Source organism: Giraffa tippelskirchi, chromosome 12 (genome assembly GCF_054371585.1).
Source record: "Giraffa tippelskirchi isolate mGirTip1 chromosome 12, T2T-mGirTip1v1.2.pri, whole genome shotgun sequence".
NCBI lineage: Eukaryota > Metazoa > Chordata > Mammalia > Artiodactyla > Giraffidae > Giraffa > Giraffa tippelskirchi.
The window spans coordinates 66,985,118-67,011,762 of record NC_137286.1 but is presented as its reverse complement, the minus strand read 5'-3'; the positions used below and the strand labels follow the sequence as shown (position 1 = coordinate 67,011,762).

General features: G+C 54.7%; 2 protein-coding genes and 1 long non-coding RNA gene across 3 annotated transcripts in view; 2 read left to right on the top strand and 1 right to left on the bottom strand.

Annotated features, from left to right (window-relative positions):
* LOC145530005 (uncharacterized) overlaps positions 1-24,838 on the bottom strand; it is a 63,444-nt gene extending 38,606 nt beyond the window's left edge. Inside the window, exons 1-4 of the long non-coding RNA XR_014071402.1 lie at positions 24,727-24,838; positions 17,071-17,182; positions 9,415-9,526; positions 1,754-1,865 (exon numbers count right to left, since the gene is read on the bottom strand). This is a non-coding gene — a long non-coding RNA (uncharacterized LOC145530005). The remainder of the gene's footprint in view (positions 1-1,753; positions 1,866-9,414; positions 9,527-17,070; positions 17,183-24,726) is intronic.
* LOC145530090 (uncharacterized) lies at positions 5,305-8,117 on the top strand. Its single transcript, XM_081550902.1, has 4 exons — positions 5,305-5,319; positions 5,666-5,743; positions 6,143-6,455; positions 6,706-8,117. The coding sequence occupies exons 1-4, from the start codon at positions 5,305-5,307 to the stop codon at positions 7,341-7,343; spliced, it is 1,044 nt and encodes a 347-aa protein (XP_081407028.1). The 3' UTR covers positions 7,344-8,117.
* Positions 13,238-15,026, top strand: LOC145529937 (uncharacterized). The gene is made up of 3 exons (XM_081550708.1): positions 13,238-13,400; positions 13,799-14,111; positions 14,362-15,026. The coding sequence occupies exons 1-3, from the start codon at positions 13,266-13,268 to the stop codon at positions 14,997-14,999; spliced, it is 1,086 nt and encodes a 361-aa protein (XP_081406834.1). The 5' UTR covers positions 13,238-13,265; the 3' UTR covers positions 15,000-15,026.
* Positions 24,839-26,645: the final 1,807 nt, after the last annotated feature.

Sequence of the window (26,645 nt, the reverse complement as noted above, 5' to 3'; positions counted from 1 at the left end):
TTATGTCATTTGAACTAGCCTTTGATAGCTGACAGGACGGTGTACGTCCTTTCAAGATATCATGTGCCAAACGAAGCCCTTTTGGCAAATGCCATCATTATCTCCAGGCAGGCATTGCTGTTTGAAGGGTGACATCTCAGCCAGAAGGCAGAGGCTGAGCTCCTCTTGTTGCACCAGCTCCCAAAAGAAGCCAAGAAAGGGAGCTGGAACAACAAACCACCCCAACGCCCAGGAAAGCGTTCTTCACGACAGAAGGCTAGAAAATGACCCAACAACCTTGTGGCCCAGAACCCCTCTAGAAAAATCACTGTTCCATAAAAAAGAGAAACACGTGGGAAGTTCCAAGGAGAGGCAATGCCCATGGCCAGTGTACTTTAGAGACGGCCTGACCGCTCCGGGGAAGACACGCACCGACGGAACCCCTTGGGAAACAGCAGTGAGAGTCCTCACCGTCGTAAGGGTTTCCTCTGGGGACAACCTGCCCTGGGCACCACATGAGGGAGCAGACCGGCTTCTCTTCCTCTGCCCCCACACCATTCACTCATGAAGGCAGCTCAGGTGTTCTCATGCCCTGCCTGCCTGCCTGCCTGCCTGGCTCATCCGTGAGCTGTGACCACCTCCAGGGCAGGACTCCACCTTCTCCTCTCTGTGTACCGTGAATCTGCACACAGTGGGCTTTCAGAACCTTAGGAGACTTGAGCCATTCCCACTCGAGCCAGAACCCTCCCCAGGAAGGAAAACGGCTGTGGAGTCATTTTGGCCCCAGCACTGGTTCCGAAAGCCTGGCGGCTCCTACAGCCTCTACGGTGTGAAGAGGGAGGTCCCTTTTGACAGAGCTTTCCGGCTGTCAGATCTAAGCTGTTGTTTCACTGTCAGCTGTGTCTCTTCCGTTGCAGCCAGGTGGGCCACGCTGCTCCAAAGGGGCTCACAAGCTGAGTGGCAAGGGAGGTATTGAGAGGACAGGGATGGCTACAACGTGCTGCAAACTGAGTGAGGGTCCCCACAATCCTCAGCAAAGGTCTGTGGTGTGCAAGTGGGGAGTAGAGGGCCCCCAAGTTCCAAAGGAAGGGAGGTACTCGGGAGCTGAAGCCCTTGGCTGCTGTGGTAGCAGCTGCAGATGGAAGCTCGTCCACAGTGCACTTCGAATGTGGTCATATGAGCGGGACTCTGGAAATGGCTCCGAAGTCAAGAGAAAGGGGTCAGGGTATGTGGGAATCCGGCGGGGGTGGGGGGTGGATGAAGGAAGGTGTCCTTCCTCTCTCCAGTGCAATTTGGTTTGGTGAGTCTCAAAGCTACCAGATGGCACTTCCCAAGTCAGGCCCCCGCAGGAATCAGGGTGGGCTGCGTGCCTCGGCGCCTGCTACAGGGACAAGCCACACCAGTGGCCTCCCTGAGCTCCAATGGCCGGATCTGGGGGTTCTGTCTGGGTGCACACCTCCTTGCTCTGGCCAGGTTCCCCCCTTCTCTGAGCACCAGCTTCATCCTCTCGAATGAGGACATCGATTGCTACCTTGGCACGTTACTCTCTTCATCCTGTGAAGACTCATTAGGCTTATCCTACAATTACTAGCTGGCCCGAAGCGATATCTCCTGAATCCAGATTAAGCTGGAGTCTCCCAGGCTCATCTGGCATGTCTTCCCTGAAGTCTGCCAAAACCCACACCCTTGCATTTCCAGGGACTCCCCTTAGCCAGCTGGGCAGAAAACCCAGCATGGTTCAAACAAGCTGACAGACAAGCGGGAGAGGACTCACGCGCAGACGGCCTCCCTCAGGTCTCGGGTGGAGCTCTGGGACCACAGCAGCAGCGGGCCATCCCAGCCCCTGGGCTCAGCAGCGCCCTCATTCTCAGGCCGGCGGCTCTGCCCTGAGGGGAGCAGGAAGGTCACCAACTGCCGCAGGCGGACCTCAAGCCCCTCCCACTGCTGGAGCCTGACCTCCCCCGGCCCCACCCCTTCCCCTACCCCAGCAGGACGAGAGCTCGTCTTCCCCTGGCTTCCAACGTGAGGCCCGGCCCCGGGCCCCGATTGGGCACTGCCCCAGTCCGGAGCAATCACAGTGGCCAGGGAGGTGGAACACACCGATTGGCCAGGGCCAGGTCATGTGACCATACTCCCCAGGAAACTCAAATATTACCAAGATTCCCTAACAAACCAATGAACAAAATTATCCAGTAAAGGCAAACCGTACTTTTTAATGAGGCCAATGTCACAGAAAAAAAAAAAAATCCTTCACAATGAACTGCTCAAGGAAGCTACTAAATAAGGTTTCAGAAAAGTTAAGACTTTTTTTTTTTTTTTTTAATAGGGTGACGGAGAGCTATACCTTTCCCATCTATGTGAATTTAGGTTTAAACTAGATTTCCCTCGGCTATTATATAAGACAAAAAACCCCACATCACCCCCTTTCACTCCCCCCACCCCCAAAAAGTGTTTTAGTCTATTGAGTTTTTGTGTCCTCAGTTGTGTCTGATTCACGGCAACTCACGAACTCTACACAGCCAGGCTCTTCCGTCCATGGAATTCAGGGCAATTTTTTTCTGTCACAGCAAATGCCCACCCTGGGTGATCCAAAGGCAAGGGCTCAGAGGCTCCTGAGAGACTAACTCCTTTCAGCTGAGCACAGAGCTGGCTCCTCACTGGGATGCCTGTGGCCTGGGGCTCCCAGAGGGGAGAGCAGCACTCGCCCCACCGTGTGGTCACTGCTGGAAGTGCAGGCTGCTCCTCACTCCCCCTTGACAGTGTCCCTGAGGGCAGAACAGTGTGAATCTACTCAAGGTGGAAACGCAAACTCCGATGCAACCAAACTTCCCACAAGGTCTCCAAAACCACTCAGGAACAGGGAATTGGAAACTGCAGGGCATGACATGAATGGAGATGGAGACTTGACACCTTACACCGAGTTCACTTCCAGTTATCCCTAGACAAAGTTTCCGTGAAAACTTCTCACAAATCTAGAAGAACAATGAGCAGAAACCGGACACGTGCTTTGAGTCTTCACACACAAAACAAAAAGGCAGCCCACAAAACAACCCAGAGAATACAGTGGACTTTGCAAAATCAAAGATATCTACTGTGGGAAAGACCTCATTACAAAAGCAAAAGACAGGTCATACATCGCGAGACGAATGAGTGGAAACACAAAGCTTCTCAAGGATGTGTCTCCAAACAGACAAAGAACACCAACACGACAAGCCTGTGAAAACTAGGGAAAGGTCTGAAGGGACAGCAGACTGAGGAAGACACACACAGAGTATCCCGGATGATGTCCAGCACTGAGGGCCTGAAGAAACAACAGTCTAGTTGCACTCCCTCAGGCCTGTGTGACCCTGGATGAGGCCTCTGTTTCCCGGTGGCTCTGAGAGATGGACAGGGAGGAAGGGGAAGAGAAATCACTTGCATTTCTAATACTCACAGCAAAGTCTTCCAATGAGAAGGGAATTATCACCCCCACTGACAATGCCATTCACTGAAGTGATACCCACGAGTCCATCTAACCCAGAAGGGAAGGAAGGACCTGTTCTCACAAAACGGCGAGAGATGGAAGAAGGAAGATCAAGCCCACACCAACCACTGGAAAGAGAAGCTGTGCTCAGGGCTTGAAAGAATTCCTATTGGGAAAATGATGTCACAGCCCCACAAGGCAATCCACAGCTTCGATGCTATTCCTCCCAAAATGCCAATGCATTTTCGCACCGAACAAAGAATTGCAAAAGGGGTACGGAAACAGAAAAGAGCCTAAATTGTCAATACAATCCGACAAATTGTCAATACAAGCCCCGATACGGACATCCAAGGTTGTGTGAAAGGAAATTAGACGACCAAACTAGGATCCTCAGGAGAGTATCGGAGAAGGCGATGGCGACCCACTCCAGTACTCTTGCCTGGAAAACGCCCTGGACGGAGGAGCCTGGTAGGCTGCAGGCCATGGGGTCGCACAGAGTCAGACACGACTGAAGTGACTTAGGCGCAGCGGCAGCAGCAGGACAGTATGCTATTGGGAATACAACAACACACACAGATCCAGATCGATGGAATAAAGTTGAGGGTCCAGAAACAAACCCCGGCATCCATGGTCAACTCATCTCTGACACAAAAGGGGAGAATATCCAAATGGGAACAAGAAAGCCTCTTCAATAAATGTCCATGGGAAAACCAGACAGCTACATCTGAAGAACGCTATTGGTTTTGATCTCACACCACCTCAATATCGGGGAAAAACCTCACCCTAAAGACTGATGTCATGAGACAGCTAGAAAGAAGCGTACGTCAAAGGCTCCTTAACATCAGAGTCTCCTTGCCATTTGCTGGGCGGAGGTAGAAATGGGTCTCTTCAAGTAAGGGAAAGAGGAAAACGAAGTACGCCAATGGGTTTCCATCCAATGGAACCTCTTCACAACAGAGAAGCTAAGCATTCAGAAATGCAAAAGATAGGAAACGGAACATGAGAGACTCCTTGCAAGTGGTGTATCTGAGAAGGGGTTCATATGGAAAGAGACGAAGAACGCACAGCACTCAGATTCCAAGAAACACCACCACCACCCTTGACCCTTCCCCCATGACCAACTCCGACCTAAAGCCTTTCTCTCCCTCTAACCTATCCCTAAAACATAACCCTCATCTAATCATATACATGTGCATTCCTAGCATCCATCCATCCTCACACGAGAGAGAAAGAGGAAGACACAGACTGAATCGAGAAGGGAAAAGAGAGGGACACAGCCAGAGAGAGACACGGAACCAAAGAGAGGAAAGGAGTCGATGGTCCAGACGTTTCATCAATCTGTCTCGAAGGTAGAAGCAATGACAGCGCCCATCCACCCCAGAAGGGGGAAAAGGACAGAAGGTTTGGAGAGGAAAAGACAAGAACGCAGGGAGCCATTAGAAGCTCAGCCACCCGCAGAAGCCGAGCTGGGACACTTGAACAGAATCTCAATGGAAACAGAGGACCAGAAAGTTGGCTACTCTTTTCTATAAGAGAGGGAGACCTTCGAGTCTTCCTTTCGGTCCTCCAACTTGGATGCGGGGTCTCAAAACACTCAGGAGGGGTAGTGCCTTTTCCTGGGTACCACGGCGCATCCAGGCCTCGTTCTGCCCCATTCTGTGCTGTGTCAGCCCTGGATGGAGTCTTTCTTTCTGAAGTCTCAGCGCACAAGCTCCACGTGATATCGGCCCCAGGTGGAAAGGCATGGAGCTGCTCGTAGGCCGACAGACCTAGGAAGCAGATGGGAGAATGACCCCCACTCTCCAGATGGAGAGACTGGGGAAACCCTGAGGGGCATACGCTTGTCCAGGGCCACACTACTTATGAGAAGGAGCCTGGTCTGAGAGCAGTGGGGTCCTCGGAGCTCAGGCCCTGGCTGCACCCAGGCCTCCCCAGGGCTGTGGGCTGGGCTGTGTGGCTGTCACTGTGCCTGCACATGGCCTAAGGGGGGTGGTCGAGCAGTCAGAAACCCAGAGATTCCCTTGGGAAGTTTTGGGGAAGGGACCTCAGCACGAACCCCAGGAAATGATGTCACCTGCCGGCAACAGAACCCAACAGAACCCGCAACCCGGGTATACAGGCCTCCAGAGCGGAGAGGAGACCCCAGCCAGATCACTTGCTGCCAGGATGTTCTGCTGTTTGCCCCTGCCCAGAGGCCGGGGCCTCAGGAGAGCTCACAGGCAGTGTGCGTGGGCACCCTGTCAACGTTGGCTCAGGGCACCCCCGAGAGGCCTCTGGCCCTTTGCCCGGAGAAACAGAAAGGTAACACGGGGAGCCCCAGGCCGGGCCAGGCCACCTCTCCCATGCCACCCGGAAACACCGGGTCCTTTGCCTGTGTGTGTGGATGCGGGTTTCTCGGGGTGTGTCTCCCTCAAGGAAGCCCAGGCGGATGTGGGGTCAGAAGCCTGCGGGCAAGTTGTGTCCACACCCCAGGGGAGAGCAGGCTGGCTGGGATGGGGAGAGTGCGGGCAGCGCCGGCCGCCCAGGCTGGCCTCACACCCTCAGGTGGGTCTCTTTCCTCCCGGGTGGGGATCTGAGCAGACACACGTCTCTGACCCTTCTGGGAAGAGAAGTTCGAGCAGGCAGAAGCAGCGGCTCCACTGGCCAGGCCCAGCTCGGAAAAGTCCCAGCATGGCTGGCTGACGGTCACTGTCGTTGCAGAGCTTCCCACGTGATGAGGCCGAGGACGGGGACACCCCGTCCACCTCCCGGAGGGAGGGGTCGGAGCACCACCCCCCCGCCCCTGAGGCCCAGTGCAGGCTCCAGGTGAGCGTGCCCACGGAGGCATCAGCCCCACCGGGGGCGAAGCGGAGGCGGGGAAGGCCTGCTGCCGAGACACCACACAGGATACACCCGGCGGCCCAGTCTGAGGCTGCCACGGAGCTCAGCACACCCGGCTCCGACCCAGAGTCCCGAGAACCCCAGCCTCTGAGGCAGCAGGAGGACCTGGAGCCCAGCACGCCAGAGCACAGAGGTGAGGACGCTGGGGCTGGTGCACGGGAGTGTGTGGGGAGGGGGTGCTGAGCTACACAGGGACGAGTCCCCGAAAGATGCTGCTGGGCCTGCAGCAAGCGCTGGCCTCACACCCCCACCCCCATCTTGCACACTTCAGTCCCAAAAGACATCCGACCCTGGGTATTCTTTGGGAATCTCTTGGAAGCTTTCTGTCCCGGGATACGCACATGCCAAGGCTGGCCTGTGGGCAAACTTTGCTTCTCCCCCAGCTCTAGCACTGGCCTCCAACTGGAACCAGGCTCCACTTCCCAGACCTGTCCCTACAGAGGTGGTGGCTCCAGGTGCAGGACCCAGGGATCCACCGAGGGCAGATGGAGAACCGAGACTTGCCCTCGCAGAGACACCAGGCCAGCTGGGTTCTGGCCAGCACACCGGGCAGATCGGATCTCCGTGCCTGCAGGACCCCCAGCCCCAGGCACTGATGTCCCACCCCCTCAGCCAGAACCTCCACCTCCACGTGCACCTGTACCTGCTCGGGCTTTGGCAGGAGAACCCGAGGCAGAGGAGGAGTCACCGCCTCGGCAGGGAGAGCCTGCCCTGGCTCCCGCGCAACACCCAGACGCCGACGATGACTCACCCACCCCTGCAGGAAGAACGAGCCCCCGCTCTGGACAGAGACCCAGAGCCCTTGCCGGAAACACCACGTCCAGGGGAGCGGTCGGCTCTGCCGCCTCCATCCCTGTCGGCTCACCGTGGACGCTGTCAACTCGGTCTGCCCCCAGGGGACATGGAGTTCCTTTCCCCTGAACTGCTTTGCATTTGGTTTGTTTCCACCTTTCTGGTGATGTTTTATTTTTTGTATGGTTTCCTGTATTTTTGTTGGTTAAGTTGGGAACTTGTTGGTTAAGTTAGTAAACTTTTTCATCATTGTTGCAATTTGGGAACACTGTTGTGTAACTCTGGTGATACTGTGTTACCATCACCACTTTGTGGTTTCAGACCCGTTTGATCTTTATGCCCCACCCCCCAACAAAGCCTGGATTCAAGGCAAGCACGCCCTGTTCATCCCTCCCCCCGATCCTGAACACAATTTCATCTTTTCTTTCTGCATTCCTTCCTATATTCTTGGTGTCCCCAATCAATGACTCTCAGTGAAATGACTGAAGGAGTTTCTTTCGGACTCTCCACCTACTGTAAGACTCCATTGGAGAGTTCTCATTTTTATGTCATTTGAACTAGCCTTTGATAGCTGACAGGACGGTGTACGTCCTTTCAAGATATCATGTGCCAAACGAAGCCCTTTTGGCAAATGCCATCATTATCTCCAGGCAGGCATTGCTGTTTGAAGGGTGACATCTCAGCCAGAAGGCAGAGGCTGAGCTCCTCTTGTTGCACCAGCTCCCAAAAGAAGCCAAGAAAGGGAGCTGGAACAACAAACCACCCCAACGCCCAGGAAAGCGTTCTTCACGACAGAAGGCTAGAAAATGACCCAACAACCTTGTGGCCCAGAACCCCTCTAGAAAAATCACTGTTCCATAAAAAAGAGAAACACGTGGGAAGTTCCAAGGAGAGGCAATGCCCATGGCCAGTGTACTTTAGAGACGGCCTGACCGCTCCGGGGAAGACACGCACCGACGGAACCCCTTGGGAAACAGCAGTGAGAGTCCTCACCGTCGTAAGGGTTTCCTCTGGGGACAACCTGCCCTGGGCACCACATGAGGGAGCAGACCGGCTTCTCTTCCTCTGCTCCCACACCATTCACTCATGAAGGCAGCTCAGGTGTTCTCATGCCCTGCCTGCCTGCCTGCCTGCCTGCCTGGCTCATCCGTGAGCTGTGACCACCTCCAGGGCAGGACTCCACCTTCTCCTCTCTGTGTACCGTGAATCTGCACACAGTGGGCTTTCAGAACCTTAGGAGACTTGAGCCATTCCCACTCGAGCCAGAACCCTCCCCAGGAAGGAAAACGGCTGTGGGGTCATTTTGGCCCCAGCACTGGTTCCGAAAGCCTGGCGGCTCCTACAGCCTCTACGGTGTGAAGAGGGAGGTCCCTTTTGACAGAGCTTTCCGGCTGTCAGATCTAAGCTGTTGTTTCACTGTCAGCTGTGTCTCTTCCGTTGCAGCCAGGTGGGCCACGCTGCTCCAAAGGGGCTCACAAGCTGAGTGGCAAGGGAGGTATTGAGAGGACAGGGATGGCTACAACGTGCTGCAAACTGAGTGAGGGTCCCCACAATCCTCAGCAAAGGTCTGTGGTGTGCAAGTGGGGAGTAGAGGGCCCCCAAGTTCCAAAGGAAGGGAGGTACTCGGGAGCTAAAGCCCTTGGCTGCTGTGGTAGCAGCTGCAGATGGCAGCTCGTCCACAGTGCACTTCGAATGAGGTCATATGAGCGGGACTCTGGAAATGGCTCCGAAATCAAGAGAAAGGGGTCAGGGTATGTGGGAACCCGGCGGGGGTGGGGGGTGGATGAAGGAAGGTGTCCTTCCTCTCTCCAGTGCAATTTGGTTTGGTGAGTCTCAAAGCTACCAGATGGCACTTCCCAAGTCAGGCCCCCGCAGGAATCAGGGTGGGCTGCGTGCCTCGGCGCCTGCTACAGGGACAAGCCACACCAGTGGCCTCCCTGAGCTCAAATGGCCGCATCTGGGGGTTCTGTCTGGGTGCACACCTCCTTGCTCTGGCCAAGTTCCCCCCTTCTCTGAGCACCAGCTTCATCCTCTCGAATGAGGACATCGATTGCTACCTTGGCACGTTACTCTCTTCATCCTGTGAAGACTCATTAGGCTTATCCTACAATTACTAGCTGGCCCGAAGAGATATCTCCTGAATCCAGATTAAGCTGGAGTCTCCCAGGCTCATCTGGCATGTCTTCCCTGAAGTCTGCCAAAACCCACACCCTTGCATTTCCAGGGACTCCCCTTAGCCAGCTGGGCAGAAAACCCAGCATGGTTCAAACAAGCTGACAGACAAGCGGGAGAGGACTCACGGGCAGACGGCCTCCCTCAGGTCTCGGGTGGAGCTCTGGGACCACAGCAGCAGCGGGCCATCCCAGCCCCTGGGCTCAGCAGCGCCCTCATTCTCAGGCCGGCGGCTCTGCCCTGAGGGGAGCAGGAAGGTCACCAACTGCCGCAGGCGGACCTCAAGCCCCTCCCACTGCTGGAGCCTGACCTCCCCCGGCCCCACCCCTTCCCCTACCCCAGCAGAACGAGAGCTCGTCTTCCCCTGGCTTCCAACGTGAGGCCCGGCCCCGGGCCCCGATTGGGCACTGACCCAGTCCGGAGCCAATCACAGTGGCCAGGGAGGTGGAACGCACCGATTGGCCAGGGCCAGGTCATGTGACCATACTCCCCAGGAAACTCAAATATTACCAAGATTCCCTAACAAACCAATGAACAAAATTATCCAGTAAAGGCAAACCGTACTTTTTAATGAGGCCAATGTCACAGAAAAAAAAAAAAAAATCCTTCACAATGAACTGCTCAAGGAAGCTACTAAATAAGCTTTCAGAAAAGTTAAGACGTTTTTTTTTTTTTTTAATAGGGTGACGGAGAGCTATACCTTTCCCATCTATGTGAATTTAGGTTTAAACTAGATTTCCCTCGGCTATTATATAAGACAAAAAACCCCACATCACCCCCTTTCACTCCCCCCACCCCCAAAAAGTGTTTTAGTCTATTGAATTTTTGTGTCCTCAGTTGTGTCTGATTCACGGCAACTCACGAACTCTACACAGCCAGGCTCTTCCGTCCATGGAATTCAGGGCAATTTTTTTCTGTCACAGCAAATGCCCACCCTGGGTGATCCAAAGGCAAGGGCTCAGAGGCTCCTGAGAGACTAACTCCTTTTAGCTGAGCACAGAGCTGGCTCCTCACTGGGATGCCTGTGGCCTGGGGCTCCCAGAGGGGAGAGCAGCACTCGCCCCACCGTGTGGTCACTGCTGGAAGTGCAGGCTGCTCCTCACTCCCCCTTGACAGTGTCCCTGAGGGCAGAACAGTGGGAATCTACTCAAGGTGGAAACGCAAACTCCGATGCAACCAAACTTCCCACAAGGTCTCCAAAACCACTCAGGAACAGGGAATTGGAAACTGCAGGGCATGACATGAATGGAGATGGAGACTTGACACCTTACACCGAGTTCACTTCCAGATATCCCTAGACAAAGTTTCCATGAAAACTTGTCACAAATCTAGAAGAACAATGAGCAGAAACCGGACACGTGCTTTGAGTCTTCACACACAAAACAAAAAGGCAGCCCACAAAACAACCCAGAGAATACAGTGGACTTTGCAAAATCAAAGATATCTACTGTGGGAAAGACCTCATTACAGAAGCAAAAGACAGGTCATACATCGCGAGACGAATGAGTGGAAACACAAAGCTTCTCAAGGATGTGTCTCCAAACAGTCAAAGAACACCAACACGACAAGCCTGTGAAAACTAGGGAAAGGTCTGAAGGGACACCAGACTGAGGAAGACACACACAGAGTATCCCGGATGATGTCCAGCACTGAGGGCCTGAAGAAACAACAGTCTAGTTGCACTCCCTCAGGCCTGTGTGACCCTGGATGAGGCCTCTGTTTCCCGGTGGCTCTGAGAGATGGACAGGGAGGAAGGGGAAGAGAAATCACTTGCATTTCTAATACTCACAGCAAAGTCTTCCAATGAGAAGGGAATTATCACCCCCACTGACAATGCCATTCACTGAAGTGATACCCACGAGTCCATCTAACCCAGAAGGGAAGGAAGGACCTGTTCTCACAAAACGGCGAGAGATGGAAGAAGGAAGATCAAGCCCACACCAACCACTGGAAAGAGAAGCTGTGCTCAGGGCTTGAAAGAATTCCTATTGGGAAAATGATGTCACAGCCCCACAAGGCAATCCACAGCTTCGATGCTATTCCTCCCAAAATGCCAATGCATTTTCGCACCGAACAAAGAATTGCAAAAGGGGTACGGAAACAGAAAAGAGCCTAAATTGTCAATACAATCCGACGAAAAAGCCCCGATACGGACATCCAAGGTTGTGTGAAAGGAAATTAGACGACCAAACTAGGATCCTCAGGAGAGTATCGGAGAAGGCGATGGCGACCCACTCCAGTACTCTTGCCTGGAAAACGCCCTGGACGGAGGAGCCTGGTAGGCTGCAGGCCATGGGGTCGCGCAGAGTCAGACACGACTGAAATGACTTAGGCGCAGCGGCAGCAGCAGGACAGTATGCTATTGGGAATACAACAACACACACAGATCCAGATCGATGGAATAAAGTTGAGGGTCCAGAAACAAACCCCGGCATCCATGGTCAACTCATCTCTGACACAAAAGGGGAGAATATCCAAATGGGAACAAGAAAGCCTCTTCAATAAATGTCCATGGGAAAACCAGACAGCTACATCTGAAGAACGCTATTGGTTTTGATCTCACACCACCTCAATATCGGGGAAAAACCTCACCCTAAAGACTGATGTCATGAGACAGCTAGAAAGAAGCGTAGGTCAAAGGCTCCTTAACATCAGAGTCTCCTTGCCATTTGCTGGGTGGAGGTAGAAATGGGTCTCTTCAAGTAAGGGAAAGAGGAAAACGAAGTACGCCAATGGGTTTCCATCCAATGGAACCTCTTCACAACAGAGAAGCTAAGCATTCAGAAATGCAAAAGATGGGAAACGGAACATGAGAGACTCCTTGCAAGTGGTGTATCTGAGAAGGGGTTCATATGGAAAGAGACGAAGAATGCACAGCACTCAGATTCCAAGAAACACCACCACCACCCTTGACCCTTCCCCCATGACCAACTCCGACCTAAAGCCTTTCTCTCCCTCTAACCTATCCCTAAAACATAACCCTCATCTAATCATATACATGTGCATTCCTAGCATCCATCCATCCACACACGAGAGAGAAAGAGGAAGACACAGACTGAATCGAGAAGGGAAAAGAGAGGGACACAGACAGAGAGAGACACGGAACCAAAGAGAGGAAAGGAGTCGACGGTCCAGACTTTTCATCAATCTGTCTCGAAGGTAGAAGCAATGACAGCGCCCATCCACCCCAGAAGGGGGAAAAGGACGGAAGGTTTGGAGAGGAAAAGACAAGAACGCAGGGAGCCATTAGAAGCTCAGCCACCCGCAGAAGCCGAGCTGGGACACTTGAACAGAATCTCAATGGAAACAGAGGACCAGAAAGTTGGCTACTCTTTTCTATAAGAGAGGGAGACCTTCGAGTCTTCCTTTCGCGCCTCCAACTTGGATGCGGGGTCTCAAAACACTCAGGAGGGGTAGTGCCTTTTCCTGGGTACCACGGCGCATCCAGGCCTCGTTCTGCCCCATTCTGTGCTGTGTCAGCCCTGGATGGAGTCTTTCTTTCTGAAGTCTCAGCGCACAAGCTCCACGTGATATCGGCCCCAGGTGGAAAGGCATGGAGCTGCTCGTAGGCCGACAGACCTAGGAAGCAGATGGGAGAATGACCCCCACTCTGCAGATGGAGAGACTGGGGAAACCCTGAGGGGCATACGCTTGTCCAGGGCCACACCACTTATGAGAAGAAGGAGCCTGGTCTGAGAGCAGCGGGGTCCTCGGAGCTCAGGCCCTGGCTGCACCCAGGCCTCCCCAGGGCTGTGGGCTGGGCTGTGTGGCTGTCACTGTGCCTGCACATGGCCTAAGGGGGGTGGTCGAGCAGTCAGAAACCCAGAGATTCCCTTGGGAAGTTTTGGGGAAGGGACCTCAGCACGAACCCCAGGAAATGATGTCACCTGCCGGCAACAGAACCCAACAGAACCCGCAACCCGTGTATCCAGGCCTCCAGAGCGGAGAGGAGCCCCCAGCCAGATCACTTGCTGCCAGGATGTTCTGCTGTTTGCCCCTGCCCAGAGGCCGGGGCCTCAGGAGAGCTCACAGGCAGTGTGCGTGGGCACCCTGTCGACGTTGGCTCAGGGCACCCCCGAGAGGCCTCTGGCCCTTTGCCCGGAGAAACAGAAAGGTAACACGGGGAGCCCCAGGCCGGGCCAGCCCACCTCTCCCATGCCACCCGGAAACACCGGGTCCTTTGCCTGTGTGTGTGGATGCGGGTTCTCGGGGTGTGTCTCCCTCAAGGAAGCCCAGGCGGATGTGGGGTCAGAAGCCTGCGGGCAAGTTGTGTCCACACCCCAGGGGAGAGCAGGCTGGCTGGGATGGGGAGAGTGCGGGCAGCGCCGGCCGCCCAGGCTGGCCTCACACCCTCAGGTGGGTCTCTTTCCTCCCGGGTGGGGATCTGAGCAGACACACGTCTCTGACCCTTCTGGGAAGAGAAGTTCGAGCAGGCAGAAGCAGCGGCTCCACTGGCCAGGCCCAGCTCGGAAAAGTCCCAGCATGGCTGGCTGACGGTCACTGTCGTTGCAGAGCTTCCCACGTGATGAGGCCGAGGACGGGGACACCCCGTCCACCTCCCGGAGGGAGGGGTCGGAGCACCACCCCCCCGCCCCTGAGGCCCAGTGCAGGCTCCAGGTGAGCGTGCCCACGGAGGCATCAGCCCCACCGGGGGCGAAGCGGAGGCGGGGAAGGCCTGCTGCCGAGACACCACACAGGATACACCCGGCGGCCCAGTCTGAGGCTGCCACGGAGCTCAGCACACCCGGCTCCGACCCAGAGTCCCGAGAACCCCAGCCTCTGAGGCAGCAGGAGGACCTGGAGCCCAGCACGCCAGAGCACAGAGGTGAGGACGCTGGGGCTGGTGCACGGGAGTGTGTGGGGAGGGGGTGCTGAGCTACACAGGGACGAGTCCCCGAAAGATGCTGCTGGGCCTGCAGCAAGCGCTGGCCTCACACCCCCACCCCCTTCTTGCACACTTCAGTCCCAAAAGACATCCGACCCTGGGTATTCTTTGGGAATCTCTTGGAAGCTTTCTGTCCCGGGATACGCACATGCCAAGGCTGGCCTGTGGGCAAACTTTGCTTCTCCCCCAGCTCTAGCACTGGCCTCCAACTGGAACCAGGCTCCACTTCCCAGACCTGTCCCTACAGAGGTGGTGGCTCCAGGTGCAGGACCCAGGGATCCACCGAGGGCAGATGGAGAACCGAGACTTGCCCTCGCAGAGACACCAGGCCAGCTGGGTTCTGGCCAGCACACCGGGCAGATCGGATCTCCGTGCCTGCAGGACCCCCAGCCCCAGGCACTGATGTCCCACCCCCTCAGCCAGAACCTCCACCTCCACGTGCACCTGTACCTGCTCGGGCTTTGGCAGGAGAACCCGAGGCAGAGGAGGAGTCACCGCCTCGGCAGGGAGAGCCTGCCCTGGCTCCCGCGCAACACCCAGACGCCGACGATGACTCACCCACCCCTGCAGGAAGAACGAGCCCCCGCTCTGGACAGAGACCCAGAGCCCTTGCCGGAAACACCACGTCCAGGGGAGCGGTCGGCTCTGCCGCCTCCATCCCTGTCGGCTCACCGTGGACGCTGTCAACTCGGTCTGCCCCCAGGGGACATGGAGTTCCTTTCCCCTGAACTGCTTTGCATTTGGTTTGTTTCCACCTTTCTGGTGATGTTTTATTTTTTGTATGGTTTCCTGTATTTTTGTTGGTTAAGTTGGGAACTTGTTGGTTAAGTTAGTAAACTTTTTCATCATTGTTGCAATTTGGGAACACTGTTGTGTAACTCTGGTGATACTGTGTTACCATCACCACTTTGTGGTTTCAGACCCGTTTGATCTTTATGCCCCACCCCCCAACAAAGCCTGGATTCAAGGCAAGCACGCCCTGTTCATCCCTCCCCCCGATCCTGAACACAATTTCATCTTTTCTTTCTGCATTCCTTCCTATATTCTTGGTGTCCCCAATCAATGACTCTCAGTGAAATGACTGAAGGAGTTTCTTTCGGACTCTCCACCTACTGTAAGACTCCATTGGAGAGTTCTCATTTTTATGTCATTTGAACTAGCCTTTGATAGCTGACAGGACGGTGTACGTCCTTTCAAGATATCATGTGCCAAACGAAGCCCTTTTGGCAAATGCCATCATTATCTCCAGGCAGGCATTGCTGTTTGAAGGGTGACATCTCAGCCAGAAGGCAGAGGCTGAGCTCCTCTTGTTGCACCAGCTCCCAAAAGAAGCCAAGAAAGGGAGCTGGAACAACAAACCACCCCAACGCCCAGGAAAGCGTTCTTCACGACAGAAGGCTAGAAAATGACCCAACAACCTTGTGGCCCAGAACCCCTCTAGAAAAATCACTGTTCCATAAAAAAGAGAAACACGTGGGAAGTTCCAAGGAGAGGCAATGCCCATGGCCAGTGTACTTTAGAGACGGCCTGACCGCTCCGGGGAAGACACGCACCGACGGAACCCCTTGGGAAACAGCAGTGAGAGTCCTCACCGTCGTAAGGGTTTCCTCTGGGGACAACCTGCCCTGGGCACCACATGAGGGAGCAGACCGGCTTCTCTTCCTCTGCCCCCACACCATTCACTCATGAAGGCAGCTCAGGTGTTCTCATGCCCTGCCTGCCTGCCTGCCTGCCTGCCTGGCTCATCCGTGAGCTGTGACCACCTCCAGGGCAGGACTCCACCTTCTCCTCTCTGTGTACCGTGAATCTGCACACAGTGGGCTTTCAGAACCTTAGGAGACTTGAGCCATTCCCACTCGAGCCAGAACCCTCCCCAGGAAGGAAAACGGCTGTGGGGTCATTTTGGCCCCAGCACTGGTTCCGAAAGCCTGGCGGCTCCTACAGCCTCTACGGTGTGAAGAGGGAGGTCCCTTTTGACAGAGCTTTCCGGCTGTCAGATCTAAGCTGTTGTTTCACTGTCAGCTGTGTCTCTTCCGTTGCAGCCAGGTGGGCCACGCTGCTCCAAAGGGGCTCACAAGCTGAGTGGCAAGGGAGGTATTGAGAGGACAGGGATGGCTACAACGTGCTGCAAACTGAGTGAGGGTCCCCACAATCCTCAGCAAAGGTCTGTGGTGTGCAAGTGGGGAGTAGAGGGCCCCCAAGTTCCAAAGGAAGGGAGGTACTCGGGAGCTAAAGCCCTTGGCTGCTGTGGTAGCAGCTGCAGATGGCAGCTCGTCCACAGTGCACTTCGAATGAGGTCATATGAGCGGGACTCTGGAAATGGCTCCGAAATCAAGAGAAAGGGGTCAGGGTATGTGGGAATCCGGCGGGGGTGGGGGGTGGATGAAGGAAGGTGTCCTTCCTCTCTCCAGTGCAATTTGGTTTGGTGAGTCTCAAAGCTACCAGATGGCACTTCCCAAGTCAGGCCCCCGCAGGAATCAGGGTGGGCTGCGTGCCTCGGCGCCTGCTACAGGGACAAGCCACACCAGTGGCCTCCCTGAGCTCAAATGGCCGGATCTGGGGGTTCTGTCTGGGTGCACACCTCCTTGCTCTGGCCAAGTTCCCCCCTTCTCTGAGCACCAGCTTCATCCTCTCGAATGAGGACATCGATTGCTACCTTGGCACGTTACTCCCTTCATCCTGTGAAGACTCATTAGGCTTATCCTACAATTACTAGCTGGCCCGAAGAGATATCTCCTGAATCCAGATTAAGCTGGAGTCTCCCAGGCTCATCTGGCATGTCTTCCCTGAAGTCTGCCAAAACCCACACCCTTGCATTTCCAGGGACTCCCCTTAGCCAGCTGGGCAGAAAACCCAGCATGGTTCAAACAAGCTGACAGACAAGCGGGAGAGGACTCACGGGCAGACGGCCTCCCTCAGGTCTCGGGTGGAGCTCTGGGACCACAGCAGCAGCGGGCCATCCCAGCCCCTGGGCTCAGCAGCGCCCTCATTCTCAGGCCGGCGGCTCTGCCCTGAGGGGAGCAGGAAGGTCACCAACTGCCGCAGGCGGACCTCAAGCCCCTCCCACTGCTGGAGCCTGACCTCCCCCGGCCCCACCCCTTCCCCTACCCCAGCAGGACGAGAGCTCGTCTTCCCCTGGCTTCCAACGTGAGGCCCGGCCCCGGGCCCCGATTGGGCACTGCCCCAGTCCGGAGCCAATCACAGTGGCCAGGGAGGTGGAACGCACCGATTGGCCAGGGCCAGGTCATGTGACCATACTCCCCAGGAAACTCAAATATTACCAAGATTCCCTAACAAACCAATGAACAAAATTATCCAGTAAAGGCAAACCGTACTTTTTAATGAGGCCAATGTCACAGAAAAAAAAAAAAATCCTTCACAATGAACTGCTCAAGGAAGCTACTAAATAAGCTTTCAGAAAAGTTAAGACGTTTTTTTTTTTTTTTTAATAGGGTGACGGAGAGCTATACCTTTCCCATCTATGTGAATTTAGGTTTAAACTAGATTTCCCTCGGCTATTATATAAGACAAAAAACCCCACATCACCCCCTTTCACTCCCCCCACCCCCAAAAAGTGTTTTAGTCTATTGAATTTTTGTGTCCTCAGTTGTGTCTGATTCACGGCAACTCACGAACTCTACACAGCCAGGCTCTTCCATCCATGGAATTCAGGGCAATTTTTTTCTGTCACAGCAAATGCCCACCCTGGGTGATCCAAAGGCAAGGGCTCAGAGGCTCCTGAGAGACTAACTCCTTTCAGCTGAGCACAGAGCTGGCTCCTCACTGGGATGCCTGTGGCCTGGGGCTCCCAGAGGGGAGAGCAGCACTCGCCCCACCGTGTGGTCACTGCTGGAAGTGCAGGCTGCTCCTCACTCCCCCTTGACAGTGTCCCTGAGGGCAGAACAGTGGGAATCTACTCAAGGTGGAAACGCAAACTCCGATGCAACCAAACTTCCCACAAGGTCTCCAAAACCACTCAGGAACAGGGAATTGGAAACTGCAGGGCATGACATGAATGGAGATGGAGACTTGACACCTTACACCGAGTTCACTTCCAGTTATCCCTAGACAAAGTTTCCATGAAAACTTGTCACAAATCTAGAAGAACAATGAGCAGAAACCGGACACGTGCTTTGAGTCTTCACACACAAAACAAAAAGGCAGCCCACAAAACAACCCAGAGAATACAGTGGACTTTGCAAAATCAAAGATATCTACTGTGGGAAAGACCTCATTACAAAAGCAAAAGACAGGTCATACATCGCGAGACGAATGAGTGGAAACACAAAGCTTCTCAAGGATGTGTCTCCAAACAGTCAAAGAACACCAACACGACAAGCCTGTGAAAACTAGGGAAAGGTCTGAAGGGACACCAGACTGAGGAAGACACACACAGAGTATCCCGGATGATGTCCAGCACTGAGGGCCTGAAGAAACAACAGTCTAGTTGCACTCCCTCAGGCCTGTGTGACCCTGGATGAGGCCTCTGTTTCCCGGTGGCTCTGAGAGATGGACAGGGAGGAAGGGGAAGAGAAATCACTTGCATTTCTAATACTCACAGCAAAGTCTTCCAATGAGAAGGGAATTATCACCCCCACTGACAATGCCATTCACTGAAGTGATACCCACGAGTCCATCTAACCCAGAAGGGAAGGAAGGACCTGTTCTCACAAAACGGCGAGAGATGGAAGAAGGAAGATCAAGCCCACACCAACCACTGGAAAGAGAAGCTGTGCTCAGGGCTTGAAAGAATTCCTATTGGGAAAATGATGTCACAGCCCCACAAGGCAATCCACAGCTTCGATGCTATTCCTCCCAAAATGCCAATGCATTTTCGCACCGAACAAAGAATTGCAAAAGGGGTACGGAAACAGAAAAGAGCCTAAATTGTCAATACAATCCGACGAAAAAGCCCCGATACGGACATCCAAGGTTGTGTGAAAGGAAATTAGACGACCAAACTAGGATCCTCAGGAGAGTATCGGAGAAGGCGATGGCGACCCACTCCAGTACTCTTGCCTGGAAAACGCCCTGGACGGAGGAGCCTGGTAGGCTGCAGGCCATGGGGTCGCGCAGAGTCAGACACGACTGAAATGACTTAGGCGCAGCGGCAGCAGCAGGACAGTATGCTATTGGGAATACAACAACACACACAGATCCAGATCGATGGAATAAAGTTGAGGGTCCAGAAACAAACTCCGGCATCCATGGTCAACTCATCTCTGACACAAAAGGGGAGAATATCCAAATGGGAACAAGAAAGCCTCTTCAATAAATGTCCATGGGAAAACCAGACAGCTACATCTGAAGAACGCTATTGGTTTTGATCTCACACCACCTCAATATCGGGGAAAAACCTCACCCTAAAGACTGATGTCATGAGACAGCTAGAAAGAAGCGTAGGTCAAAGGCTCCTTAACATCAGAGTCTCCTTGCCATTTGCTGGGCGGAGGTAGAAATGGGTCTCTTCAAGTAAGGGAAAGAGGAAAACGAAGTACGCCAATGGGTTTCCATCCAATGGAACCTCTTCACAACAGAGAAGCTAAGCATTCAGAAATGCAAAAGATGGGAAACGGAACATGAGAGACTCCTTGCAAGTGGTGTATCTGAGAAGGGGTTCATATGGAAAGAGACGAAGAATGCACAGCACTCAGATTCCAAGAAACACCACCACCACCCTTGACCCTTCCCCCATGACCAACTCCGACCTAAAGCCTTTCTCTCCCTCTAACCTATCCCTAAAACATAACCCTCATCTAATCATATACATGTGCATTCCTAGCATCCATCCATCCACACACGAGAGAGAAAGAGGAAGACACAGACTGAATCGAGAAGGGAAAAGAGAGGGACACAGACAGAGAGAGACACGGAACCAAAGAGAGGAAAGGAGTCGACGGTCCAGACTTTTCATCAATCTGTCTCGAAGGTAGAAGCAATGACAGCGCCCATCCACCCCAGAAGGGGGAAAAGGACGGAAGGTTTGGAGAGGAAAAGACAAGAACGCAGGGAGCCATTAGAAGCTCAGCCACCCGCAGAAGCCGAGCTGGGACACTTGAACAGAATCTCAATGGAAACAGAGGACCAGAAAGTTGGCTACTCTTTTCTATAAGAGAGGGAGACCTTCGAGTCTTCCTTTCGCGCCTCCAACTTGGATGCGGGGTCTCAAAACACTCAGGAGGGGGAGTGCCTTTTCCTGGGTACCACGGCGCATCCAGGCCTCGTTCTGCCCCATTCTGTGCTGTGTCAGCCCTGGATGGAGTCTTTCTTTCTGAAGTCTCAGCGCACAAGCTCCACGTGATATCGGCCCCAGGTGGAAAGGCATGGAGCTGCTCGTAGGCCGACAGACCTAGGAAGCAGATGGGAGAATGACCCCCACTCTGCAGATGGAGAGACTGGGGAAACCCTGAGGGGCATACGCTTGTCCAGGGCCACACCACTTATGAGAAGAAGGAGCCTGGTCTGAGAGCAGCGGGGTCCTCGGAGCTCAGGCCCTGGCTGCACCCAGGCCTCCCCAGGGCTGTGGGCTGGGCTGTGTGGCTGTCACTGTGCCTGCACATGGCCTAAGGGGGGTGGTCGAGCAGTCAGAAACCCAGAGATTCCCTTGGGAAGTTTTGGGGAAGGGACCTCAGCACGAACCCCAGGAAATGATGTCACCTGCCGGCAACAGAACCCAACAGAACCCGCAACCCGTGTATCCAGGCCTCCAGAGCGGAGAGGAGCCCCCAGCCAGATCACTTGCTGCCAGGATGTTCTGCTGTTTGCCCCTGCCCAGAGGCCGGGGCCTCAGGAGAGCTCACAGGCAGTGTGCGTGGGCACCCTGTCGACGTTGGCTCAGGGCACCCCCGAGAGGCCTCTGGCCCTTTGCCCGGAGAAACAGAAAGGTAACACGGGGAGCCCCAGGCCGGGCCAGCCCACCTCTCCCATGCCACCCGGAAACACCGGGTCCTTTGCCTGTGTGTGTGGATGCGGGTTTCTCGGGGTGTGTCTCCCTCAAGGAAGCCCAGGCGGATGTGGGGTCAGAAGCCTGCGGGCAAGTTGTGTCCACACCCCAGGGGAGAGCAGGCTGGCTGGGATGGGGAGAGTGCGGGCAGCGCCGGCCGCCCAGGCTGGCCTCACACCCTCAGGTGGGTCTCTTTCCTCCCGGGTGGGGATCTGAGCAGACACACGTCTCTGACCCTTCTGGGAAGAGAAGTTCGAGCAGGCAGAAGCAGCGGCTCCACTGGCCAGGCCCAGCTCGGAAAAGTCCCAGCATGGCTGGCTGACGGTCACTGTCGTTGCAGAGCTTCCCACGTGATGAGGCCGAGGACGGGGACACCCCGTCCACCTCCCGGAGGGAGGGGTCGGAGCACCACCCCGCCGCCCCTGAGGCCCAGTGCAGGCTCCAGGTGAGCGTGCCCACGGAGGCATCAGCCCCACCGGGCGCGAAGCGGAGGCGGGGAAGGCCTGCTGCCGAGACACCACACAGGATACACCCGGCGGCCCAGTCTGAGGCTGCCACGGAGCTCAGCACACCCGGCTCCGACCCAGAGTCCCGAGAACCCCAGCCTCTGAGGCAGCAGGAGGACCTGGAGCCCAGCACGCCAGAGCACAGAGGTGAGGACGCTGGGGCTGGTGCACGGGAGTGTGTGGGGAGGGGGTGCTGAGCTACACAGGGACGAGTCCCCGAAAGATGCTGCTGGGCCTGCAGCAAGCGCTGGCCTCACACCCCCACCCCCTTCTTGCACACTTCAGTCCCAAAAGACATCCGACCCTGGGTATTCTTTGGGAATCTCTTGGAAGCTTTCTGTCCCGGGATACGCACATGCCAAGGCTGGCCTGTGGGCAAACTTTGCTTCTCCCCCAGCTCTAGCACTGGCCTCCAACTGGAACCAGGCTCCACTTCCCAGACCTGTCCCTACAGAGGTGGTGGCTCCAGGTGCAGGACCCAGGGATCCACCGAGGGCAGATGGAGAACCGAGACTTGCCCTCGCAGAGACACCAGGCCAGCTGGGTTCTGGCCAGCACACCGGGCAGATCGGATCTCCGTGCCTGCAGGACCCCCAGCCCCAGGCACTGATGTCCCACCCCCTCAGCCAGAACCTCCACCTCCACGTGCACCTGTACCTGCTCGGGCTTTGGCAGGAGAACCCGAGGCAGAGGAGGAGTCACCGCCTCGGCAGGGAGAGCCTGCCCTGGCTCCCGCGCAACACCCAGACGCCGACGATGACTCACCCACCCCTGCAGGAAGAACGAGCCCCCGCTCTGGACAGAGACCCAGAGCCCTTGCCGGAAACACCACGTCCAGGGGAGCGGTCGGCTCTGCCGCCTCCATCCCTGTCGGCTCACCGTGGACGCTGTCAACTCGGTCTGCCCCCAGGGGACATGGAGTTCCTTTCCCCTGAACTGCTTTGCATTTGGTTTGTTTCCACCTTTCTGGTGATGTTTTATTTTTTGTATGGTTTCCTGTATTTTTGTTGGTTAAGTTGGGAACTTGTTGGTTAAGTTAGTAAACTTTTTCATCATTGTTGCAATTTGGGAACACTGTTGTGTAACTCTGGTGATACTGTGTTACCATCACCACTTTGTGGTTTCAGACCCGTTTGATCTTTATGCCCCACCCCCCAACAAAGCCTGGATTCAAGGCAAGCACGCCCTGTTCATCCCTCCCCCCGATCCTGAACACAATTTCATCTTTTCTTTCTGCATTCCTTCCTATATTCTTGGTGTCCCCAATCAATGACTCTCAGTGAAATGACTGAAGGAGTTTCTTTCGGACTCTCCACCTACTGTAAGACTCCATTGGAGAGTTCTCATTTTTATGTCATTTGAACTAGCCTTTGATAGCTGACAGGACGGTGTACGTCCTTTCAAGATATCATGTGCCAAACGAAGCCCTTTTGGCAAATGCCATCATTATCTCCAGGCAGGCATTGCTGTTTGAAGGGTGACATCTCAGCCAGAAGGCAGAGGCTGAGCTCCTCTTGTTGCACCAGCTCCCAAAAGAAGCCAAGAAAGGGAGCTGGAACAACAAACCACCCCAACGCCCAGGAAAGCGTTCTTCACGACAGAAGGCTAGAAAATGACCCAACAACCTTGTGGCCCAGAACCCCTCTAGAAAAATCACTGTTCCATAAAAAAGAGAAACACGTGGGAAGTTCCAAGGAGAGGCAATGCCCATGGCCAGTGTACTTTAGAGACGGCCTGACCGCTCCGGGGAAGACACGCACCGACGGAACCCCTTGGGAAACAGCAGTGAGAGTCCTCACCGTCGTAAGGGTTTCCTCTGGGGACAACCTGCCCTGGGCACAACATGAGGGAGCAGACCGGCTTCTCTTCCTCTGCCCCCACAGCATTCACTCATGAAGGCAGCTCAGGTGTTCTCATGCCCTGCCTGCCTGCCTGCCTGCCTGCCTGGCTCATCCGTGAGCTGTGACCACCTCCAGGGCAGGACTCCACCTTCTCCTCTCTGTGTACCGTGAATCTGCACACAGTGGGCTTTCAGAACCTTAGGAGACTTGAGCCATTCCCACTCGAGCCAGAACCCTCCCCAGGAAGGAAAACGGCTGTGGGGTCATTTTGGCCCCAGCACTGGTTCCGAAAGCCTGGCGGCTCCTACAGCCTCTACGGTGTGAAGAGGGAGGTCCCTTTTGACAGAGCTTTCCGGCTGTCAGATCTAAGCTGTTGTTTCACTGTCAGCTGTGTCTCTTCCGTTGCAGCCAGGTGGGCCACGCTGCTCCAAAGGGGCTCACAAGCTGAGTGGCAAGGGAGGTATTGAGAGGACAGGGATGGCTACAACGTGCTGCAAACTGAGTGAGGGTCCCCACAATCCTCAGCAAAGGTCTGTGGTGTGCAAGTGGGGAGTAGAGGGCCCCCAAGTTCCAAAGGAAGGGAGGTACTCGGGAGCTAAAGCCCTTGGCTGCTGTGGTAGCAGCTGCAGATGGCAGCTCGTCCACAGTGCACTTCGAATGAGGTCATATGAGCGGGACTCTGGAAATGGCTCCGAAATCAAGAGAAAGGGGTCAGGGTATGTGGGAATCCGGCGGGGGTGGGGGGTGGATGAAGGAAGGTGTCCTTCCTCTCTCCAGTGCAATTTGGTTTGGTGAGTCTCAAAGCTACCAGATGGCACTTCCCAAGTCAGGCCCCCGCAGGAATCAGGGTGGGCTGCGTGCCTCGGCGCCTGCTACAGGGACAAGCCACACCAGTGGCCTCCCTGAGCTCCAATGGCCGGATCTGGGGGTTCTGTCTGGGTGCACACCTCCTTGCTCTGGCCAAGTTCCCCCCTTCTCTGAGCACCAGCTTCATCCTCTCGAATGAGGACATCGATTGCTACCTTGGCACGTTACTCTCTTCATCCTGTGAAGACTCATTAGGCTTATCCTACAATTACTAGCTGGCCCGAAGAGATATCTCCTGAATCCAGATTAAGCTGGAGTCTCCCAGGCTCATCTGGCATGTCTTCCCTGAAGTCTGCCAAAACCCACACCCTTGCATTTCCAGGGACTCCCCTTAGCCAGCTGGGCAGAAAACCCAGCATGGTTCAAACAAGCTGACAGACAAGCGGGAGAGGACTCACGGGCAGACGGCCTCCCTCAGGTCTCGGGTGGAGCTCTGGGACCACAGCAGCAGCGGGCCATCCCAGCCCCTGGTCTCAGCAGCGCCCTCATTCTCAGGCCGGCGGCTCTGCCCTGAGGGGAGCAGGAAGGTCACCAACTGCCGCAGGCGGACCTCAAGCCCCTCCCACTGCTGGAGCCTGACCTCCCCCGGCCCCACCCCTTCCCCTACCCCAGCAGAACGAGAGCTCGTCTTCCCCTGGCTTCCAACGTGAGGCCCGGCCCCGGGCCCCGATTGGGCACTGCCCCAGTCCGGAGCCAATCACAGTGGCCAGGGAGGTGGAACGCACCGATTGGCCAGGGCCAGGTCATGTGACCATACTCCCCAGGAAACTCAAATATTACCAAGATTCCCTAACAAACCAATGAACAAAATTATCCAGTAAAGGCAAACCGTACTTTTTAATGAGGCCAATGTCACAGAAAAAAAAAAAAATCCTTCACAATGAACTGCTCAAGGAAGCTACTAAATAAGCTTTCAGAAAAGTTAAGACGTTTTTTTTTTTTTAATAGGGTGACGGAGAGCTATACCTTTCCCATCTATGTGAATTTAGGTTTAAACTAGATTTCCCTCGGCTATTATATAAGACAAAAAAACCCACATCACCCCCTTTCACTCCCCCCACCCCCAAAAAGTGTTTTAGTCTATTGAATTTTTGTGTCCTCAGTTGTGTCTGATTCACGGCAACTCACGAACTCTACACAGCCAGGCTCTTCCGTCCATGGAATTCAGGGCAATTTTTTTCTGTCACAGCAAATGCCCACCCTGGGTGATCCAAAGGCAAGGGCTCAGAGGCTCCTGAGAGACTAACTCCTTTCAGCTGAGCACAGAGCTGGCTCCTCACTGGGATGCCTGTGGCCTGGGGCTCCCAGAGGGGAGAGCAGCACTCGCCCCACCGTGTGGTCACTGCTGGAAGTGCAGGCTGCTCCTCACTCCCCCTTGACAGTGTCCCTGAGGGCAGAACAGTGTGAATCTACTCAAGGTGGAAACGCAAACTCCGATGCAACCAAACTTCCCACAAGGTCTCCAAAACCACTCAGGAACAGGGAATTGGAAACTGCAGGGCATGACATGAATGGAGATGGAGACTTGACACCTTACACCGAGTTCACTTCCAGTTATCCCTAGACAAAGTTTCCATGAAAACTTGTCACAAATCTAGAAGAACAATGAGCAGAAACCGGACACGTGCTTTGAGTCTTCACACACAAAACAAAAAGGCAGCCCACAAAACAACCCAGAGAATACAGTGGACTTTGCAAAATCAAAGATATCTACTGTGGGAAAGACCTCATTACAAAAGCAAAAGACAGGTCATACATCGCGAGACGAATGAGTGGAAACACAAAGCTTCTCAAGGATGTGTCTCCAAACAGTCAAAGAACACCAACACGACAAGCCTGTGAAAACTAGGGAAAGGTCTGAAGGGACACCAGACTGAGGAAGACACACACAGAGTATCCCGGATGATGTCCAGCACTGAGGGCCTGAAGAAACAACAGTCTAGTTGCACTCCCTCAGGCCTGTGTGACCCTGGATGAGGCCTCTGTTTCCCGGTGGCTCTGAGAGATGGACAGGGAGGAAGGGGAAGAGAAATCACTTGCATTTCTAATACTCACAGCAAAGTCTTCCAATGAGAAGGGAATTATCACCCCCACTGACAATGCCATTCACTGAAGTGATACCCACGAGTCCATCTAACCCAGAAGGGAAGGAAGGACCTGTTCTCACAAAACGGCGAGAGATGGAAGAAGGAAGATCAAGCCCACACCAACCACTGGAAAGAGAAGCTGTGCTCAGGGTTTGAAAGAATTCCTATTGGGAAAATGATGTCACAGCCCCACAAGGCAATCCACAGCTTCGATGCTATTCCTCCCAAAA

Bases quoted from the DNA above. Each gene is read 5' to 3' on its own strand.
- LOC145529937 (XM_081550708.1), top strand. From the start codon at position 13,266: ATGTTCTGCTGTTTGCCCCTGCCCAGAGGCCGGGGCCTCAGGAGAGCT. The intron at 13,401-13,798 runs GTAACACGGGGA...CTGTCGTTGCAG, and splicing joins TTGCCCGGAGAAACAGAAAG to AGCTTCCCACGTGATGAGGC. The intron at 14,112-14,361 runs GTGAGGACGCTG...CTTCTCCCCCAG, and splicing joins CAGCACGCCAGAGCACAGAG to CTCTAGCACTGGCCTCCAAC.
- LOC145530090 (XM_081550902.1), top strand. The intron at 5,744-6,142 runs GTAACACGGGGA...CTGTCGTTGCAG, and splicing joins TTGCCCGGAGAAACAGAAAG to AGCTTCCCACGTGATGAGGC. The intron at 6,456-6,705 runs GTGAGGACGCTG...CTTCTCCCCCAG, and splicing joins CAGCACGCCAGAGCACAGAG to CTCTAGCACTGGCCTCCAAC.